We start from the raw sequence: 23,671 nt of genomic DNA on the forward strand, positions 1-23,671 counted from the left end.
TAAACAACAAGGCTTGAAGTCAAGCACGACTGGGAACTACGATTTACGAGCATCGTAAATCAAGCATGAGGGGAAATTACGAATAATGACTAATGAGCAGACTGCAAAATGTTTTGGTAGGCAAAAGCATTGCCTGAAAAAAAAACATGTAGCACTTTACTTAAATATACTACGTTTATAAATAATGTAGCTGCAATTCTTAAACCCAGTTTTCTTTTGCAAATCAAGTTCCATTCAGCATCTTAAGACAGATCATCTCTCTCTCTCTCTCTCTCTCCCTGTGTGTGTGTGTGTGTGTGTGTGTGTGTGTGTGTGTGTGTGTGAGAGAAAAAGCGCAGGCAAAATTGATATTCAAACTAGCTAAATCACACTTACGCTTATACAATCAATTATTGTGCCACATTTAAACAAAACTTTATTAATTTACAAGAAAGTATATAAATTACATATCTACCAGCCAATTGTAATGGCAATGAGATATCAATTGCTCAATCAGCAAAGATTTTGAGAATGTAAACAATATTGAATGCAAATGGCTTAACGATGACAATGCTCATATGCTATAAAATATGTTAAACTTTTTTGAATTATAATTTTCTCCAGAAAAATATTTATGTTTGGGCTTAGACCTTTTCGGTTTTTAGAATTATGGATAGAGATCCTACTACGGTAACAAAGTAGAAACTCGCTCATCCTAACATCTAATTATGGTAATTGCTGTAATTAGTTTTGTTTACAGTATCAAAAGTTGTATCACTAGTGATTCACTTGAATAACCTGGCGTTTACCATTATTATTAGGTTACAAATGTTTTCTTTAGTGTTGATAGTTGTGACTGTAGGCAACTATTGATATTAACTATCAACACTTCAAGGGTTAGCCTATCATTGAAAATATCACAGGATTTCAAGTTGTCACAGAATGCCTCTTACTTTATATTTTCAACAAATCTTTAAGTTCAATTGTGATTCTTACTACTATTTTCCTCACCAAATGAGCATGGGAACAACACCTATTAGTGGCGACTGACTGAACCACTTTTGTTTACAAAAATCATATGATTCATTAGGTCGGTTTCCGGATTTTTGGTGAGCTCGGATGACACGTTTACTCAAAATTTTAAATTTTCCGTTGAAGATCCAATTATTTTGAGTTCTAATAGACTCGAGGTTCGGGTCTACTGTATTGTATTATTCTATATATTTCAAATTTATTTTTGTTATCTTAAACTTATGTTATTTTCTGTAATGCATTTTGTATTTCTATAGGCTTACATTTTTTGCTGATCAAACTAAAGATGTATGAAATTTCATTTTCCTTTTATTTTTCTAGAAAAAAAAAAAAAAAAAAAAAAAAAAAACAAAAAAAAAAAAAAAAAAAAAAAAAAAAAAAAATCCACAAGTTAAAATTTACACACATTGGAATGATGTAAGTGGAAGTATTTCTGATTTGATATAGCTAAATAATATGAGCCAGATACGATGAGTGCAATAAAAGCCTGAAGTGAGGAATACAATAATAAAAGCTTGAAGTGATGAATGCCATATCTACAAGTGTAGAAACTTGTGGTAAACAACCTAATGGTGCAAATCTTGGGGAGGTTAATAATGACAAATAATCTGATGAATGTATATAAGCCTTACTACTGATATTCATGAGCTCAATTCATGTCTCTATATTTGATAAGTACCTTAAAAAAAAAAAGCTGTAGTACAGAGGGGATACTTACTAAACTTAGGGTCAAGTCGTATGCATTCATCACAAATCCTTCAGCCCTAAGTTGAACTCAGCTAGTTTAGTGTAGCAAGCAGCACGATTGGAGTAAATCTTTGGGTCGTCAGGGTTTCTTCTTATGGCCTCTGAATAATGTTTGATAGCCGCTGGGTAATCGCCATTCTTGAATTTTTCATTTCCTAACTCCTTCTCCTGCTCTGCTTTCACAGGATCTATGTAGGCCTTGCGCTCTTCTTCTCTAATTATCTTTTCTAACTGTAAAGTCACATGTCACCTTAGATTATGTCTTCATAAGTTAATAACGGGCACTGAGGACAAAATATCCAAGTATAGGCAAAACCAACTACCAGAACCTGCAAAATTCTATTTGACTAAAACATACTTGAAAGTAGGATTAGAAAAACATTTATCAAAATCTAAAACTTTTGCATAGAGCTTTGTGACAATCTTCTCCAAGGCATACAGTAACTTGACCATATATTGTATTTTAATAAAACAATGGTTCCTAAAGTTTAAGGGGAATGACTGTTTCTACCTTATGATTGAAGGGATTTGCTTAAAATTATTACCACTCATTTTACAGCTAATAATGTAAATTCTTTCTTGAGAAATTTAGAAATTTGACCTCTTAGTTCATTTGTTTTGCAGTTGAAAAAATTGTTATAATCACTTCCAAATTTAATATGCAAAATTAAAAGTAACACAGAATAGCAATTTTCCCAACAACAAAATAAAGATATAGTAAAGTTATACTACACTCTAAAATTTAATTTTCATTAAATTTGGAGAACTGAGCATTAAGTTTTGAACAAAGTATTTTTGAAATACATTTTTTTTAGCATCTGATTGGCATGCCTTTCCTTTTTGCGTACAAAAGAAACAACATTGTCCATAAACCAATCTAAAAATGGTTTTTAGCAATATTAATTCAAGATATATTTATTTACATATAAACCAGTCCAAAAAATGAATAACTCATCAAACTTAATTCTATCCAGAATCATTTAGATTCTTTGTTTTTTACTATTTGTCATTCACTGTGCATTGCATTACAAGCGATGAACAAAATTGTCCATGAAACCCATCTAAGCTTTTCTTTTCTTTTCTTTTTTTAGCAATCAAGTTTCTAGATAAGTTTACTTACATATAAAACAGTGAATGAACTTACTTGATCCTATCCAGAATTATTCATAAACATATTTTTTTACAAATCTTTTTCACAATTTGTGGTTCACAATGTCATACAGTGATGAACAAAATTGTTAACTAAACCAATATAAAAAATGCTTAGCATTATGGGCTTTCATTCAGGAGTTTATTTAGACAGAAAACAGTTGAAAACTAATAATAACTAAAATTCAATATACCTTTAAGGGTGTGCTGACCGGTGAATTTCGAGGAATTGTCGTATTTTAGTTATTAACAATTTTCAACTGTTTTATATCTAATACACATATCCTGAAGCGATAATCCTAAAAAAAATGAGTGTCTCTATGTAATACCAATCTTGATGAAATATATGTTAGTATACCAAATCTTCTGGAATAACTTAAAACCAAATCCCTTTAATCAATAACAGTAATTCAAGCATTTCTGGAATGGTCTCCTTAGGTTTGCCTAGTTGATTACAAGAGTATTTTCTATAAACAAAACAACATGAGCATTATCATTAAATGAACTTGTGCAATAAACACCAGTTCCATCACCAGCATGACATGTTCCGACAAACTCACCTTACTTAGTAGTTCTTTTGTCTCCGGCGTCCTGTGTTCTGATAGACTCTTCTCATAAAATGTTTTCGCATTCTTAAAATCCTGAAAAGAAAATACAGGTTTGGTTAGCAAAACTATATACACTAGTACCTCAGACTTCAAACTTAATGCATTCGTTCCAGACGGCTGCTCACAGAATGATTTGTTTGAAATATGAAACAAATATCTCCCCATAAGAAATAAAGGGAAGCACGATAATTCGTTCCAACAAAAAAGTCAACCTTTTCACATTTTTTCTAATATTAATGTGTTCAAAAAGTTGAATCAAGAGTGTAAAGTAATGAAACAGTACGTTATACGAAAAATAAAATTTGTAATTTTATTTTTTGTGTACAATTTAGGAACTGTTTGGTGAAAAGTGATGCCCGTCCGCTGGGGGAACGGAGGAAGGTGAGATGGAAACCCCCCCCGCCCTTTGAGGAAACTGAATTAGTTGCAGTATGCAAAGGTTCATAACATTTTATTCACATTAGGCACAGGATAATCAAGGAATCGCTAGTGTGTCTGTGAGAGAGAGAGAGAGAGAGAGAAGAGAAAAACAGCGTGGTTTACACTTGGATCTTTAAGTGCACAAGAGAATAATTATGCCACAATACATCAACTTACAGTTGGCAACAGCAGACTTCTTAAAACAAACATGAGATTTTGCAAACAAACAATAATAAGTCAAGACTGCAAGAAAGGAGATAAAATACAACTTTTCACAAGGAAGCCGTTTGTTTAAACAAAACAATCGAAGGCATGCAGAAGCTGAAAGCGGCACCAGTTTGTTTATTACAGAGCCAAGTTACTTTCACAGAAGTAAAAAATCGTAAAAAGCAATTGTCACTATTTTACCGTAACAAAAATAATAGTGATCTGTGATCGAGGTGTAAGTGAATGAAATGGGAGAATAATCACCCCAGCTCAGCTGATAAGTCAGTGGGAAGCAGAGCCATTCTTCCCTCCCCTCTCCTCTCTCTCACTCTCTCTCTATCATCTCACTCAGTGCACCAAACACTGACTCAAGCAAGCTTTTTCTTAATTTCTTTTTATATTTGTACTATATTGCATTTGATTGTTTTCATGTTTTATCGTTATGTTGAATTTATTGTGAAATAACACTTATTTTTTATGCAAATTGGTACTGCTTTTAGATACATATTATAAATATTTTATTGTCTCTTCTCTCCTCAACAGTACCATGACACTCAATGACTTAAAATCATTCATTCATTATTCCTCAAAAATATAAATGCCCCCCCCTTAAGTTAGCTGTGTATAACCGCAATGACGAATGAGTTTGTTACTTGTGTATGCTAAATTTTATTGTGAAAAGCTTTGTTTTTTTATTTATTAATTTGCTAATATTGTTAAACTAGACCATCTCACTTGGCGCACAGAACACTGGCTCAATTAAGACTTTTTCTGTATTGCATTGGATTGTTTTCATATTTTATCATTATGTTAAATTTAATGGGAAATTCCCTTTTTATGTGAATTGTTATTGCTTTTACATACATACAGTACATTAATATTTAAGTCTCTCTTCTCCTCCTCTCCTCAATATATCAATGCTCCCTCGTTCAGTCTCAAGGCAGGTGGGCGTCACGTCTCCACAGTTACGTACAATTTTATACATCTTTTATGCTAAATGTTATATTGAAAGCTAAATTTTATATTAAATGCTTTATGTATTTATTTATTTTGTCAAACATGGTTATCATTAAACTATATATTGTAAATGAAATTTTTTTTTTTAAATATAGTTCAACTTGTTAAGCCCAGTGGACCATCGAATATAAGTATAAACTAGATAACCAGTCAGTTTGAAGTACAAGCATTTGTTCAACAAACGTTACAAAATTTTCTCGAAAATTTAGTTTGAAAAACGGAAAGTCCGCCATAAGAAACGTTTGAGAAACGAGGTGCCACTGTATAACAAGTTCCTGTTCAAAATTGATTAAAATAAAAAAAAAAAAAGAAAAATAAAAAAAACGGGGAAAAAAAATCTGATCAAAATATAAGTCTCATGAAAATTATTTCTTGAACACAGTGCATTAAGTATATGTATAGGTATATACTAATAAAAAGATATTAATAAAGTGTTTTCTAGACATACTTCAGCCCATGTGAAGTGGTACCTGCTTCATAAATCACATAAATCACCTCTCAGGTACTATACCAAAATTTCATGTCATAAAATTTAATTTATAAAGAGCTCAGTCAATTGCATTATGTATATATACTTACCAAGTTAATACTTAACTAACAAAGTTGCTTGCACGGCATCCTAAATTGAAAAATTCACAAACAAGTGACTGTTGCAAATAGGAGGCAGGCCCACCCACTGCAATGGGCGTTAGCAAGCAAAAGAAACCAACAGCATTCTAATTGTTTTATTGCCTCAATGTTCATCAAAATCAGAGGGGAGGATGGGCAGTCCCTGATTTAAGTAATGAATTGGTAAGTATAACCTATTATTAAAACCTAATTTTGTTATAAAAATATTTTTATATAAGTAACTTACCAAGGAATTACTGAACCTGGATCCCACATTGACAGCTGGATAGGATGAAACTGGACTAATCTAATTCAGGGCTTGTCACTTCCTTAACTGGTAAGTGTGTTACAGCAGGGAAATGCTGTCTCTGGTGGTGCTCATCTTAACCTGCAGTGTGCGCAACTGCAGGGAATCTGACTGCTGATTAGATGTTAATATAGACAATTTATGGCCCTGCCATAGGCACAGCATATCAACAAGACCTGAGAAATAACCTGTCACTTTACAGCATATCAATATTAAAAACCCACTAAACTGGTGGGTCCTCCAGGTACCATGTACCTCCCGGGCTCCCCAAAAACTAGACACCCTTACCAAAAGAAGAGATAACCAGAGAGTTCATGTCTATCCTATGGCTCCCTCACCCAATACCATGCCAGCCACTGCCAATGGACCAAGGGTACTGCAAGTTTTTAAATACTGTCTCGTCTCTTCAACAGTACGCGTTCAAACAGTACGCGTTCAACAGTACAACGCGAAGATAGACTTACACCTCCAATAAGTCGACTGAAGGATAGATGAAAGTGACAAGCTATGCTTGAAAGAGAGAGAGGTAGCTTATTGCACTGACCGCATCAGGTCAACTTCAAGTAACAGGAAAGAGTTCTGGATCCGGGAGCGTGCTTCAGATATCAGGTCACTAAAGTGGCCTGCTAGGATCTTTGTTCTTAGCAAGGAAGCCCCCCCAAGGTGAAAGAACAATCTGCATTGCTTTGAGAATCTGAGTCTCATCTATTGCATATAGCTCCACGAGTTGCGTTTACCCATGGCCATGGCACTAGGAACAGTTTTTCTGCATGAGGTTCTTGAGGGAAATGGAACTGAGCAGCTCGAAAGGAGGGCCAGTAAGCCACTTAAGGACTACATCCAAGTTCCAAGATAACACTGCAGACTTCTGCTGTTTGGATGTATCAAAAGATTTCAAGAAGTCATGAAGATCTTGATTAGTAGAAAGATCCAAATTTCAGTGCTTGAAAACTGAGGAAAGCATGGCCCAGTAACCTTTAATGGTGGACGAGGATAGGTTCTTAGAAGTCCTCAAGATGAGAAAAACATCCACAATCTAGGCTACAGAAGTTTCAGAAGAAAATCTGCAATCTGGGCTACAGATTTTTCAGATGACCAAGATGCGATGGTCTGAAGCACCATCTATGGTACACTGCCCACTTCATAAACTGGCGTCTGCACTTTGCAATAGCCTCTGCAGCTGCTCTTGAAAATCCTTTTGCTCTCATAAATTTCCTGATGACAGTCTGAAGCCTGTTAGAGTAAGAGTGGACAACCCTTTGTGGTATCTCATGAAGTGCAGTTGTCTAAGTAACCATGGTTTTGGGGAAGCAGCCGCAGGAAGCCTACCAGATGTAGGAGATCCGGGAACCATTCCTTCGTGGACCAGAACAGGGCGATGAGTGTCACCAAAATATTGTTGTGACCAAGCTGAAGGGAGGGAAGATACAGAGGTCCAGACCCAACCAGTCTAACAGCATGGTGTCTGTCGCCTAAGCCAGGGATACAGGGCTGGAGTACATAAAAGAGGAAGGCAGTTGTTCCTCGATGTTGCAAACAAATCTACGAAGGATCTGCCCCACAATCTCCACAGGTCAGTGCAAATCCTGTTGTCCAGGTCCAAACAGTGGGAAGAACGGGTCTCCGGCAGCTCAGCTCAGCACCACCAGGACATTCAATTTCCCTTGAATGAATTATGATGAGCGTCATTAGATTCCGATGGGGTGAACGGAAACCAGTTCTTTTGCCATCTGACAGATTGAAGAAGAGTATGCGCCCCTGTTTCTTGATATACAACAGGGCTGGTGTTGTTGTGCAGGACGAACGAAGAAATGAAGGAGGCCCAGATGAATGGCCTTCAATTCCTTGATACTGTGGAGATTTGTCTATTTTGGGGGCCCTGTCTCAGAAACCTCTTGTTTTCCTTGAAGGGCTCCCCAGCCTAGATCTGAGGCATCCGAGTAGAAGTCCACATTGGGGTTGGGAGGAAAAAACGGATCTCGCCCGTGTAAATCTTCTGTCTGGAAGCCGCCACTGGAGATCCGTCTTCACCATCCTGAGTGATAGGAAAGGCAATCAAGTCCAGTTGAGGTCTTCCCTGTCCCATTTCGCTTTGAGGAAGAATTGATTATGTGCAACCTGCCCAATGGGATGAAGGTTGCAATTGAAGGACAGTGTTCATAAAAGGCTCATCCTACTGAGGGGCCGAACACGACGAGAGAGAGAGAACTTGTTGACCATCTGAATGTAGTCTGCGACTCTCTCGGGACGGAAAAGCCTGAAAAGTCCTAGAGTTGAGAATCATCCCCAAATAAAGAATCTTGCTGAGCTGGAAAAACTGGGACTCTGGCGATTTAGGATTCCCAATTTTTGAGAGTATTGTTTGAAGGTCCTTTGTGCATGTTTCCTTCGAAGGGGAGTGAAGAAGCCACTTGTCTAGATAGAAAAAGGCTGATGTTGATACCCACTAGATGGAGCTATTTGGTGAGAGGAGACAGGACACGAGAGAATACTTGAGGGGCTGTGGAGAGGCCAAAACACGGGGACCAAAATTGAAAACTTTTCCTTGAAGGGGAATAAGAGATATTTCCTGGCATCTGATGGGGATATGAAAACATGCATCTTGGCATTTCCAGTGATGATCCAATTGCCCAAATTAATGGAGGCCATGACTGACTGGCTCGTCTTCATCTTGAACTGGTCTTTACTACAGGGCAACTGAGGGTGTTAATCTAATACCGGCTTCCAGCTCCAGGATGCTTTGGGAACTACGAATAGGTGAATGTAGAAGCCTTGGGAGTTTGTCTTTTACTTCGTCGAAGGCATTCTTCAGAAGGAGGGAGGATAATTTCTTCGAAAGAACCAGATACCTCTCCGAGCCGTAAGTTTGCCATCAATGTGATGGTAGAAGAGACAAAAGGTGGGTCTCCAAAACTGGGATGCAGTAGCCCTCCTTCATACCCTGACAATCCACAGTTCTGCTCCTCTGTGATTCCACTTCTCCCAGAATAAGAGAAGTCTGGCTCACCCTGGAGCATGAGGACTTCTGGCTCACTTCTTTATCTGGAGGCTTGGAGGAGGAGTTGCTTCTTGGAGGATTTTGACTGAAAAGCACAGGCTGGAGCGAGGCCTAGACTGAGACTAAGGTCTCTTCCCACTAAAGGGGTGCTGCTGAAGTGGACACAAACTTCTGGCAAGAGGGCACAATCAAAGAAGTCTTGGGGCGATGCAAATGACTGCATCAGTTGATCCTGGTAGATTTCTTCTGCAGATCCAAAGCAATTTGCTCTACCATCGCCTGAGGAAGAAGACGAGATGGGTCCAGAGGTGGGAAAAGCAATGTAGATTTCTGCAACAACTTAAACCTCCTCACGAAGTGAACGAACACCAAAGGTCCCTCTTCTTCAGCACTCCAAAAGCGAAGAGAGACCCAAGTTCAGAGAGGCACCTTTAATTGCTTTATCAGTGCAAGAAAGCATGCCCAAAAGGTCTGCAGTAACAGCATCATCTAATCCTTTTGCATGTTCAATCTTCTTGTGAGGGCTCCCACTGTCCAATCTAGGAAACTGAACACTTCCAAAACCTTGAAAAGATTCTTTACTAAGGGGTCCAGTTGCATAAGGCCGATAGGTTCTCTTGATTAAGTGAGAGGGAGGGTATGGAAATGTGACCACTTTCAAGGCTTTCTTAGAGAAGGTAGACAGCACCACCTTGGGAGGGCGAGATAAATCGAGCTGAGCCTTAGAGAGTTGTAAGCAGTAAGTTGCAGATTTTTGTTTTGTATCCTCATCTTCTGAAGAAACAGATGGTAAGTCAGGGGCAGTCTTGGTATCTCTTGAGGGAGGAGCTTTCCTGATATAATTAAGGATCTCCGTAAGTTGATCCTTGAATGGAGCGAGAGAGGGTCGTCCAATTCTGAAGCTCGAACATGTTACTGAGGAGGAGAAGAGCATCTGAAAGAAGATGGCGCAGTGTTTAAAAGTCTGCTGTAATCACAGGTGCATGAAAAAACAGGAGACAGCAGGAAGCACGGGAGACAGTGATGGGAGTGCAGCCATGACTGGACTCTCAGGTGTGGGAGCCTTGTGGACAAGACAGGTGCTCAGGCAACAGATGTTGAGCATGGCGCTTCTGGCACAGACGAATCCTTTAGGTGGTGCAGGCAACTGAACAGGTGTAAAACTGAGTGATCTAACCCATAGCTGCACGAAGGAAGTGCATCGTCGGAGGTGTCCTTATGCCGCTTGATTGGCACAGGAGCTTGGGAGTTGAGTCCAATACATGCCTTTTCAATGGGCCGGGAAGAGTCAAGGCAGCATCCACGAATGCCTGTGATTCGACTCCAAATCTGAACTAGAGGATAAGCAGCGCATATCCACTGATATGCCTTTCCAATGGCAAGTCAGTCAAATCCTGGGATTTAACAAAAGGAGGGATAAAGGGGGCAGCAATCTGTGGGCAAAACACCCCATCAGCTTTCCTTGGACCTCAGTATGTCTTCTAACTGGAGCAGGGGAGCGGGGACAGTGACCTTCGTCTAGGAGAGCTGATGGGATGGGAAACCACCTCCTCCACTACACTTTTATCACTATTCACTTTGTCACACACTCTCAAACTCATCCATGAGGGCTTGAAGGGTCACCCTTATCTCAGACGACTAAGTTACAACTAGGTTAAATTTCCTACCAAATCTGGAATTAATCCTAGATTTGAGACTGGCATGGCATCGGTTCAGTAGCATGGCGCTGAGCCCGGGAAGTAGGTGGGGGAATAGAAAGAAGAGTGAGGATGGGAGAAAGTTATTTTTAGAAGAGGGAAGTGCAAGACCTTGGGGTCTATCTTAGGCCTAGGTGAAGAATCTCTACTAACAGACGCCCTACTTACGGCACAAGCGGCTGCCTTTCTAATCCTATCTTTTCTCCAATTTATTCAGGTCCTTTGACTCCAAACAAGTAAGCTCTCTTGTACAAACTTACACCCTACACTTACTGCACATGGTTATGTGCATCATAGCAGCAAATCAAACCAAAGAGGTACCAGTTGAGAACTAAAGAGGATATTTCACAGACTCACAAACCGATGAACAATGAATGCATGAGCAAGACTGTGTTATCGACTGCACAGCATAAATTAGAATGATGCTGTTGGCTTCGGTTGCTCGCTAGCTCACGTTGCAGTGGACGGGGTCTGTCCCCCCCCTTTTGCAAAAGTCAACTGTTTGCAAATTTTTTAATTAGGATGAGATGCAAGCGTAATTGTTAGCTAAGTACTAATTACTGGTAAGTTTATATAAAACTAACATTTACATTCTTGGTACTAACAATATTACTATCTATGTGACCCATGAAGAAGTGCTATGGATGTGACAACATTTCACAAACTTCTGCTACTACTTATCTTCGTACACCTTCCATTGTTTTGGGTTGCATTACTTAATGCTGGCACTATAACAGGCCTCCATGTGTTTGCACAGTTCCTTCCAAACTCTTTCACCACGTAGTCTCATTATGCAACTCATCCTAACCCTTAACGCCGAAGCGGTAAAATAAAAATTGTCTCCCCCCGTGTGCCGGAGGTGTTTCAGAGTGAGCGCGGAAGCGGAAAAAATATTTTTTTCAAAAAATCACAGCGCACGTTAGTTTTCAAGATTAAGAGTTCATTTTTGGCTCCTTTTTTTTTGTCATTGGCTGAAATTTAGTATGCAAACCATCAGAAATGAAAAAAAAATATCATTATCATATATAAATAATGCCAATATATGATAGCGCAAAAACGAAATTTCATATATAATTGTATTCAAATCCCGCTGTGCGCAAAACGGTTTAAAGGTAACAAGTTACTTTTTTTTCATTGTAATGTACACTAAATTGCGATCATTTTGGTATATAACACATTTTAAAACGATAAAAGCAACACAGAGATTATCACAAAATAATGCATGAATTCGTAACTCGCGAACGTAAGAAAATATTTTTTTTCAAAAAATTCACCATAAATCTAAATATTGTCCTAGAGACTTCCAATTTCTTTCAAAATGAAGACAAATGATTGAATATTACTATACTGTAAGAGTATTAGCTTATAATTGCAGTTTTCGACCATATCTGACGAGTTAAAGTTGACCAAATGTCAAATTTTTTTATGTATTTCTTTTTATATGCAATTATTTAGGAAATTAGAAAAGCTACAACCTTCAAATATTTTTTGTTTTATTCTACATGAAATTGCGACATTTTCATATATAAAACTCTATGAAATGCCTAATATGAAACAGGGCAAATATTCCGAGATGGGACGTACGCATTTCGGAGATTTGTGGCAGGGAATCTCCGCGCCGAGGGAAGGAAGTTTTTTTTTTTTAAATTCACCATAAATCTAAATATTGTGCTAGAGACTTCAAATTTGTTTCAAGATGAAGATAAATGGCTGAATATTACTAGACTGTAAGAGTTTTTAGCTTACAATTTGCGTTTTTCGACCATTTCGGTAGAGTCAAAGTTGACACCGACAGGAGTGGTTTTTTTCTATTTATTCTGATTTATGTGCAAATATTTCAAATGAGAAAAGCTACAACTTCAATTATTTATTGTTGTATTCAACATGAATTGCGCACATTTTCATATATAAAACTTTATGTAACGGCTAATTTAAAAATGGTGCAAACATTACCACAATCGCACGTATGATTTTTTTCGGAAAGTTACCAACGCGGACGTAAAGAAAAAAATGTTATTTTTCATAAATTCACCATAAATCGAAATATTGTGCTAGAGACTTCCAATTTATTGCAAAATGAAGGTAAATGATTGAATATTTCCAGAATATAAGCGTTTTTAGCTTACAATGCGTTTTTCGACCATTTCGGTAGAGTCAAAGTTGACCGAAGGTTGAAATTTGGGCACTTATCGTTGTTTATATGAAATATCTCACAACTGATAAAAGCTACAATCAAGAGTATTTTTTTGTTGTATTCTACATAAAAATGCACACATTTTCATATATAATACTCCATGTAACGGCTAATTTAAATGGTACAAAATTATGTCAAAGTGACGAAATAATTTCCGAGATGTGTCACAGATACTTTTTAGTGCGGCAAGAAAGAAATTCGCGCTTGCGCGCCTGCGTAACGATTGTAAACAAAAACAACACCTTGATCCGTGAACTCACAGCATCCCCCAAGGCACGTGATTCAGAGTTTTCGGCTGGTAGGCCTAAAAGTATTTTTCCGCGAATGTTTAAAAAAACTTTTTGTATGTCGACGTAAAATACGTCCAGTCGGCACCCGAGACAAAAAATGTTGACGTAAAATACCTCCAGTCGGCGTTTAAGGGTTAATAAACATATCCTAAGTATCGGGTGGCCCGACTCTAGAGGCCTTCTCGTGTCACTGCGGTTTTACCAAATTGGCAGAGTCAGGGAATTTTTGTTGACCAAGAATACAACAGAGATAAAAAAAACTTTTATTCTAGGGCAGCTCAGCCATAAACTACTACGAGTACCTAAGGGGGTGGCGAGCCATTTTGTCAAATACATGCCTAATGGGAACCTATACCAATTCCTTATTCTTGTTTGTACCTATCAGCTTGGTTCCTTAAATTTGAGCATCTTGCAACTCAGAGGTACTGCAAGTAGTTACTAAGAAGGGCTATTTTCCTTCCTCCCCAGCCATTCCACAGCCGTGCTTTCATTCAAACATATAACTTTACTTTTCTCATACACTCTCAAGCAATTTGTCTCCCCTCCCCCCCCCCCAATTTTTATTTCACTATTACCCATCCAAATACAAAACTAAGAACAGGTGTACGTAATTTCTTAATGACCTTTACTTAAAAATGCGCACACAAACATACACACAAAAACACAAACAGTCTTAGTCCTTACCTTTTTGGCCCTATAACAATTACCAATTCTGGTGAGGACTCTTGCAATTAATTTGAAATCAGCTCTATTTTCACGACCAACATCAACAGCTTCTTGACAAATTTTTATACATTCGTCATAGTTCTTCATTTCAAATAACAGCTGAAATTGAAGTTGATTATTTTATTACACATCACTTTACAGTAAAAGAATAAAAGAAACTCCTGAGAGCATAACATCTGATAAAATATTTGTTTATTCTCAAATCTAAGAATCTTGTATAGCAAACATGGAATAGCAAACATAGAACAAGGTTGTACTTTGCATGGCCTTTAGAGCCACTGCCTGGCAGACATCAATAAGCATAAAGATCACACATTACAGTCCTTACACATATCGCATATGTTCACAGTACACAATTCACCTATACCTAGCATACCCATTTTACATCCAGAGTCCTACTAAGCAGGCAGTTTCACATGTTTCTTGCACCTGAGTAAAAAATGTGCCCAATTCCAAGGCTACTACAGGAGTGTCAAATTGGAATATTCCTTGGGTATGATGTGGCAAGACTTGTCCGGCAGGCCATCAAATTGTATGTATTGATTATATATCAGTTTAAAGTTTAGTCAGTATCATTTTATTTTTATTTTTCTGCATTGGTGAAATGTGGGTGGTATTTATTTATAAAATGTATAAAAAACCACACAACGTTCAATTTTATAAGATGTTTCACCACAAACCATAATTGATATTAAGTGAAACCACTTGTGTTTGTGACTTCAAGACTGCAAGATGATGGCGCAGGAGGGGGGAAAAATGTAAACAAAAGCAAGATGAACTGGCAAGTCGTGTAGTTATGTGCTTAGATGAGAGCGCTCTGTTAGGTTGCAGTTTGTGGGTTGTAAGTCAGGTTGCGTTGTTTTTATGCTATTAAGCTAGATTATACTGGAAGAGGAACGTGAACAGGTTCGGTAGATTGCATGATTGTAGCATATTGGAGAGGCTATGCTAGGAAAAATATTCAAGTGTGACCTGCTGTCCCCATTTATGCTGTTATGCAACAGTATCCATTTGCAAAAACAAATTACTATAATACACTACGATTTAAAATATTAATGTTTTTAATACATTTTTTATTTTTTACTTACTGTATCCAGTGATACTGCTTGCATATACAGCTAGTGGACAGTTGCAGTCCCCCAGTTATTGGAGATCTGGTTTTAATGGCACTTGTCTAGCCATGATGACTGAGCTTTTGGCACCAATCGCCAGTTAACAGTGGCAATAAAACAGGGATCGGCACTATTTTGCCGATTTTCAGTTATCGTCACTCCGTTGGGAACGGAACCCCATGACCACTAGTAAAATTTAGAGACAGTAGACATGGATATCAACTGTCACCAATGAGCCAAAGCTCTTGTGAAACCTTTTGATGCCTCTGACAGGCAGAGGCAGAGGATGCAAAACCGGACTCTAACTAAATAAGGCATCATGAAAAAACTCTCTTAATGACACTCCTATCTTCAACTTGAGAGAGGTTAAATGAAGAACTTACTCATCTGAAACAGAACTCTTCATACTTCCTCAATTAACTAGTTTTTGTGCATTCAAAGCAACATAAGGGAACTTGCCTTCAGAAAAGGAAGGCTATACCATTGCACAAGACATCAATAACCCTGGGTTCTATATAGTCAGTTGAATTGAATATAGAATTTTGGTCAAAGGCAAAGCACTGGGACCTATGAAGTCATTCAGTGCTGAAATGGAATTGACAGTACATAAAAGGTTTGAAAGGTGTAAAAAGAGAAAAAACTCAGTTGTACTATGAATCAAATGTTAGAAGAGGGTGGAGAGTAAGATAGAAGCACAAGAAATATGAAAGGTGGTACAGTAAAATGAACAAAAACAGTTGCACCTAAGGGCAAATGACGCTGCAAAGAACTGTAAGGAAGAACAACCCTATATGTGCCTTCATTTGGCTAATAACAATCCTCCTTGTCTGGGACAAGATATGAACCCTTCATCTAAAAGATTTCCTGGAAGCATAAGCTGGAAAAAAAGATGACTGCTGGCACCGAGATTGAATGTTGCAAGGCCTTGGGCAGTAGGGAGACTTGTGACTTGGAGAGGGAAGATGTGCCCCCGCTGCAAATAAATGACTGCCCTGGTGTACATGAAAGTAGGCATTTCACCAAACTCTTTGAAAAATGAAAGGAATCCAAAGGGTCCAGCTATGTGAAGCCAAGATGGTTAGCAGAAAATAGATGACTGGAGAGATCTTTAAATGTGGTATACCTCTTTAACTTTTATCAGAGCGGTATAGTGTAAGCCAAGTGTAGATGTAGGTCCTACTCAAAGGACTTTGGAAACAACCTCTTAATATTTGGCATTCACATGACAGAAAACTGGCATCACTGAGAACCTACAGGCCTGGAACAAGCACCCATGGCTCCTAAAATATTTACATTTATGCTGGTTTGGCAAGAACAAGCAGCAAAAATCCCAGACAGTCATATCCTATGCTCATCTCGTGCATGAACCTCGCATCTTAAGTAACTTCTCTGAAAATGGTGAAAATGGACTTCATCATAGGAAGATTACACCTAGTAAATGTCTGTCGCCCTACCACAAACCAGCTATTCAAGCTTTCTTAAGGGAATGTGAAAGATATTCAGAACTGAAAGGCAGAATGATTCTCAGTGATTTCCTCAATCAAAGTTCACCAATAAACTTTAGCCTGTAAGGAGCTGAACCTTAAAAAATAAAGGAAAGCCAGGTTGTAATCCATCAGCCAGCAATTCACGGCAGTCAAAGTTACAAAATGGATGACAGGGGTCACACTAAATCTCCAAAATAAAATGTTGGATCCTTTTCTGTAAACATGAGAACCTTTACAAGCAGTTATGGATGACACAAAACACAGGCAGTCCCCGGCTATCGGTAGTCTCTTAAGTGGTGATCCAGTTTATGGGGCTTAAAAATGATGATTTATGGCATCAAAACGGGCTGAGTTTTCAGTTATCGGCGCCATAAGGTGCTGATAATAGAGATATGGCACCATAAGGTGCTGGTAATAAGTTATGGCACCATAATATATCTAACAACAGCCCAGTAACCAAAACTCGGCGCCCCAGGCACCATAAATCACCAAGTTTTGGTTACTGGCAGTTTTCACTTATCAGCACCCAGCTGAGAACGGAAGCCCCGCCAATAACCGCCGGGGCCGCCTGTACTGGGACCTATCTCACTTAAAACGCACTATGGTCATAACTCATCGAGCACAGCCAACTGGTACAAGGAAAAATTGTGACCTAAGTTTACAAAAATTCACTAAAATTAAGCTTGCTCACATGGTTACACACAACTGTAAGGTAACATTACTGCAGACAAGAGAACAACTACCTAAGGGGATGCAGCTTTTAGTATGCACTATGTGCAGTATACTGCTGTAAAGTATTAAATAATGAAACCATAACTTATGGACTTTCTTGCCCTTAAAGCAAACTGGGACAACTTACCAGATTTGTTACTGATGAAAGTCATATCATAGGATCCAACTTGATTGCTTCATCATAGTGATTCAACGCAGTAGGAAAAATCTTTGGACTTGTAAGCAGCATTTCCTTTTTCCTTACACTGAAGAGCCTGAAAAATCATGAAATAAAGCAGCTTGTTATTTATTACTGTCAATACTTTACAACTACCGTAATGAACTGCTATTAAAATGTCAGTCTTCTAACACAGAAAAACCATATTTGTGGTGGTCTGAGAATTAACCCTCACAAGATGGGCTGAATATACTATTTCAAGCACACCCTCAGACTAGGCAAACTTCAAGGTTGGCCAATTTAAGGGGGGAGGGGGGGAAAAAAAAAAAAAAAAAACATAAATGGAAAGAGGAAGATACGCAAATGCACATGGTGTAAGAAAAATAAATTAACAATTTTTATGTACGTTCCTTGAGAAATTGAAAGTAAATATTTACAACCTTGTGCGAGGGCCTCTTTTCCCAGACATTTGTAAAAAATTTGCTAATTTTACCAAGTTATACTTTTTATTATAATTTATCTTATTTGATTTTGTAAAAATATATAAAATACCAAATTTGTAACTAATTTGTATTTTTCATAACTAACAACCTTCGGTCCTTAACATTAGGATTTACTAGCGCCAGCTGGAAACCGGTAGAATTAAAATTACACTTGTGAGATCCAGGGACTATGGCATCTATACCAGGTCACGGGGCATGTATACCCAGAATGCCCACGGCTACCTGTGACCCATCAGTTATTTTCCTACCGCCTTTAAGATAAGACGTGTTACTGTCTATCTCATTAAAGCCGGTTTTTTCAGTTTGCCCGTTCTTTATCCATTTCATTTTTTATTTTTCATTCCTTTTTCTTTCTCCAAGTGTTTGATCAGTGTGTGGTAAGAGTGTATACGTGGTATGATGGGAATTTTGCCTCAACATCGGGATCGTCTACCGCTTCGAAGAGGAGACAAAGGAAATGCCCAGGAGTCAGTGGCTTCCCTTGTTCTAGGTTCCTAACTTCGGTGTCGACGGATCCTCATCCAACGTGTAGGTTTGTAGTAGGTGCAGGGAAAACGAAATGTACGGTTACTAATCCGTGTTCTGTTTGTCGCGGTTGGTCGGTGGAACAGTGGAAGAAGTTCTATGGGAAAAGCCAATACAAAAGAAAGGGGGGTGACGCCATCTTTGGATGACCAAACCTTACCGGCTTCTTTTGTATCGGTAATAAACCAGGCTGCTCCATATGTTTCTCCACCTGCTTTTGAATTGTCTCATACCCCTTCGGTTTCTCCTAGCGGTTCTGTATCGGAAACGTCAGGAGGGGCCTTGGGTAATTTTATGAATAATTTGCACTCTCCTTTGTTCCCAGCAAGTAGAGGTGGGGGAGATCCGCCATCTTTGTTCCAGGCTCCTGCTACTCAAGCGCATAGGTTAGATGGTACGTGGTCAGCGCTAGGCCTACCAGGCGTACCAACCTTGGATGGTCTGCTTGCGCATTATATGACGTCACGGTTCCAGCAGGGTCCGGCAGCGCTGAATGTTCTCATCCCCCGGGCTTGCAATTTATGGGAATTAATGACCGCTGCTTCACCATCCCACTCAGTATTTACAGCGATGCAGAACGTGGGAGGTAATTTGGCAGCAAACGTGCAGTTACCAGCAGAAACCTCTCAGTCTCTCCCTACGAGAGGGATAACGTCACAACATACGTCACACTCTGATATGGCAGGCGTGATGACGTCACAGACCGATTCTCGACCTTTTTCGCTGCACCCAGACGCTAATACGCCTTCTGATCCGTCAATGCAAACTGTAATGCAGAAATTACAGGATAGAGGAGAGAATGAATAAGAGAGACAAAAAGAAAAAGTGTGATTCGCCTTCTTCGTCTTCTTCCTCTAGTTCGGCGTCATCGCTAAGTCCAATAACGTCACGGCGAGCGCCAGTCAAGCGTTGGAGGAGGATTCGGGAGTTCCTAGCGGATCCTCGGGCCAAGAGGAGAAGAATCAATTCTTCCTCTTCTTCGGACCAAGACTGTCATTTCCAAGTCAGCAAGAAGGTCGGAAAATCAGTGGCTTAATTATTAAGCACAAGGTTGGCAGACGAAGCCGTTCGCAAGAGTCCGAACAAGCGAGAGAGGTGACGGCCGGCGAGCTAGCGGCCGAGGCGGAGTTGCCAGTTCGGATCGCAAAAACTGCGATACCTCTGGTAAAACATATACTTACAAAACAATTACATAGCTGAAAGTTTCCTTAACTGGCAGTCAAAAAATCAAATTTTCCTGCCGCACTTTTGGTCATATGCTGCTGAGCATATGACCAACAATTGGCTGAGTTTGGTTGTACACGGGAAGCAAGTTCACGTAATATTAGCAAATACGTACAGTGTCCCCCCGTATTCGTGAGGGATGCGTACCAGACCGCCCCCCTTTAAAAGTTAGAACAAGCGAATAGTTGGAACCCCTATAAAAATGCTAAAACAGCCTATTTTGTTAGTTAAAACTCAAGAAAAACCCACTAAAAAATTTTTATACTTGGTTTATTAATAGTTTTGTCACAAAAATTGCATTTTATGATAAGATAAAAAAAAAAAAATAAAAATTAAAAAAAAAAAAAAGGAATTTGTGGACATTTCTCATAGAAATACCGTTGAATGTGCAAATTTTCTGTGAATAATGGCGGGGAAACGTTCCCGAGAGAAATCCGTGAATGTGTGAGTCTGCGAACATGGGGTCCACTGTATAATAAAAGCCCAGAAAAGCACCCAAAAAAACCCACTGGTAAAGGTGACTAAACACAAAAAGATGCAATAATGACTCTCCCTACAAAAGCAAGTGTAACTAGCTCGTGTTTGAAATTGTTGACAAAAGTTCAGAACTAGCTAGACTTTATTTTATATATTTTAGTATATTAGAGGGGAGGGGACCTGGTGCCAGCTAAGCTTTTCAAGACACCTTTGAGTGTGACAGTAGGACAAATTTTGATTGGGTTTTTCTCAAAAAATTAGTTTTTGTACATTCAAATCTCCATAAATAAGTGATTTATAAATAGTTTTGACTACTCCAAATAGCATTATATTCAGTAATTATTTGGGAATAATTTTGCATGTTAATTTTTCATTTTTAATTGTATTTCCTATAATACTTTATGTAATTTTGTGGGGGTTTTTGGTGGTGCTATTTATTATTCTATTTTTTTCATAGTAAACAAAACCTAACTTGACAATTCTATTCATGCAATTTTTCTCTTTGTGATATAATCTTTGATTTGGTTTTTGAATATCTCAAATTGATTGATAAATAATGGTAGAGAGGGTTTTCAAAATTTGGAGAAAAAATAAAAAACCAACTCACAAAAATACATTTTTGCTCCCATAAATATTTTGTGTACACATTAATTAAAACAATATAAATCAGCACCGTAACTTTCATTAAGATAGCTTATGATAACCCAGGCCCCCTGGCTGATACCCTTTATAAATTAATGCCTCTGGTCGGTGTTCTCATCACCTGTAGGAGACGTGGCAGTAATGGCCAGGTTTGTCCGTACTTCTTGTGGGATTTTTGTAACCCTGGCAATTCTCCGATGATTAACATAAGACATACAAATTTGTCCTTGCCCTGGGCAAAGACCAGACAACAAACCAAAATACCATCACCTACACTAAATGTAACCACACAACCCAACCCAAAAAAACTAGAGGGTACTTTGGGTACATCGTACCGCCAGGCTTCCCAAAGATTGACAACCCTCGAAATACACAAGGCAAAGAAGCAGAAGGAAAGAAGTCCCCTAATGCTTCCTCTCCCAACACCATGCCACCTACAGATAATGGCCCCACATTACTACAGTTTTTTTCAAAAGTTGATTCTGTGTCTTTCAGATAGTGTGAAGCAAACACTAACTTTGATTTCCAGAATGTGGCTTGAAGGATGGAAGACAGACTTATTGTGTTGAAAAGCAAAGGTCACTACTACTCAAATTTTGTGTGCTTTCACCTTAAGGACAGGGAGGACCTCTCAAACTTGTGAGTGGACTTTAGAAAAACTGAAAGAGCATTCTTGGAGAGTGGATGGTAGGGTCTCTCCAAACACCAAAGACGATTCGATGTTCTTCTTATCTTCTCAGTCCTATGAAAATAATACCCATAGCTCTTAATAGACAAAACAGTCTCTCCTCCTCCTCTGGTCCCAATATGTCCAAGAGGTTTTCAATTATAAAAGAACGAGACCAAGGCTTCAATGTGTCTTCGTTCTTTAAAAGAAAGTATCTACATGAGGGGACACTGCATTGTTTTTAAGTGAAACTCACCTCCTTGCAGGTGTCTTGAATCTCCCTCACCATATTAGCTGTTGTCAATGCCACTAAAAATAGTGTCTTCTTCATAAGTTTTTAAAAAAGCAAACAGCATTGCAAGACAATGTCAAGGTTCCAATTGACATCCCCAAACTTTTCCACTTTCGATGTTTCAAAGGAATTGATCAGGTCACTGATAATCCTGATTGTCGAAAGGTTAAGTCCTCTATGCTTAAAGACCAAGGAAGGAAAGCATAGATCTACAGCCCTTTATGAGAGAGTAGCCAGTTTCTTCGTATCTCTTAAATAATACAAAAATTCCACTTTTTGTGCAATAGAGGACGAAGCATAAGATATGACTCTGTCTGCACCTGCCAGCTTCAGAAAATACTCCACTTTGACTGGTATAACTTGCAAGAAGCAGCTTTTACATCTTGCAATAGCTTCTGCCACTCTGCAGAAAATCCCTTCTCCTCTGACAGGATTCCTGACAGTCTGAGCCTATCAGGCCAAGAGTGGATAACCCTTGATACTACCTCTTAAAGTGGGATTGTTTGAGTAGATATAGACTTTGTGGAAGAAGAAGTCTGGGAAGTTCACAGGCAGAGTGAGAAGATCTGGGAACCAATCTTTCCTGGGCCAGAATGGTGCCACAAGAGTCATTAACAACATCCTGATGCGACAAACTTTTTGATGACCTCTCTTGTGAGTCTGAAGGGAGGAAAGGCATAAACATAGAGTCCTGTCCAATCCAGGAGCACCACATCTGTTCTCCAAGCTTGCAGACCTGGAACAGGTGAGATCTATGGATGGTTTGCCCCTGTAACCTCCAAAGATCTTGGCAAAACTCTCGCATTCAGAGCCTATTCCGTAAGGAGAACTGGTTGAAGCGACTCAGTTTGTCTACTAAGACATTCATCTTATCTTGAATTAAGCACGGAAAAAACTTGCCTTTGTCACGGTTCGCCCAAAGTAGAAGATCCTTGGCCACCTTGAGAGAAAAACGAATGAGGTCACCAATCTATTTGTGGACATATGACAGAGCCATGGTGTTGTCCACATAAATCACAAGTTTCTCCCTGCGACTAACAGTGCGAAGGCCTGAAGTCCTGGGAAGATCACCTCCAATTCCTTCACGTTTATGTGGAGGGCCTTCTGTTAGTCTGTCCAGATCCCTGATACTCTCTTCCCTCCTATAAGTGCTCCCCAGTAATTGTCTGATGTATCAGAGAAAAACTCTAGGTCAGGGTTCAGAGTTACAAGAGAAATCCCTTCTTGAAGCTTCTCCAGCGACAGCCACCACCATAGCCATAGATCTAGTTTTATTTCCTCTGTAATTGAAAAAACAAACGAGTCTGGTTGATCCTTCCGATTCAAGCTTGCCTTCAGGAAGTACTGGAGAGGTCTAATGTGGAGATGGCCTAATGTTATGAACGACTCCACCGATGCTGAAGTCCCTAGTAAATTCATCCACTCCAGGGCTAAGCAAGATGGATGAACTAAGAACTCTTGGACTGAACTAGTCATGAATCATCATCAAATAGGGAATCCTCAATTTTTCCTTTGAAGATGAACCTCAAAATTTCATGGACAACTGGTGACTAGGGACATGGGAGTAGGTATTTTCCATGTTGAGGGTCATCATCCAGTCATCTGGCTGGAAAGCTGATATAACAGAATGACTTGTTTTCCATGTGAAATTTCGTCTTCAAAATACAAAGGTTCAAAGCATTGATGTCTAGAATGGGCCTCCGCTCCCCAAAGACTTGGGGACGTCAAAAAGTCTGTTGTAAACCTTTCAAGTTTAAAGTTCTTTACCTCCTCTATTGCTTGCTTCCTGATCAGAGCCTCCACTTCTTTGCTTATAGCCAGGATCTCCTGATCCCTCAAAGTATGCTGTCAATGCAATTGGAACACTGGACAA

The 23,671-nt window shown here is 38.9% G+C and overlaps 1 protein-coding gene across 1 annotated transcript; it reads right to left on the reverse strand.

The window, feature by feature from the left end:
- Positions 1 to 1,758: 1,758 nt before the first annotated feature.
- On the reverse strand, positions 1,759 to 21,795 carry LOC135213376 (stress-induced-phosphoprotein 1-like). The gene is made up of 4 exons (XM_064247355.1): positions 21,763 to 21,795; positions 13,939 to 14,079; positions 3,468 to 3,548; positions 1,759 to 1,989 (listed from the first exon to the last, which is right to left on the reverse strand). Exons 1-4 carry the CDS (start codon positions 21,793 to 21,795, stop codon positions 1,759 to 1,761), a joined length of 486 nt encoding a protein of 161 aa, XP_064103425.1.
- Positions 21,796 to 23,671: the final 1,876 nt, after the last annotated feature.

Source organism: Macrobrachium nipponense, chromosome 42 (genome assembly GCF_015104395.2).
Source record: "Macrobrachium nipponense isolate FS-2020 chromosome 42, ASM1510439v2, whole genome shotgun sequence".
NCBI classification, from domain to species: Eukaryota; Metazoa; Arthropoda; class Malacostraca; order Decapoda; family Palaemonidae; genus Macrobrachium; species Macrobrachium nipponense.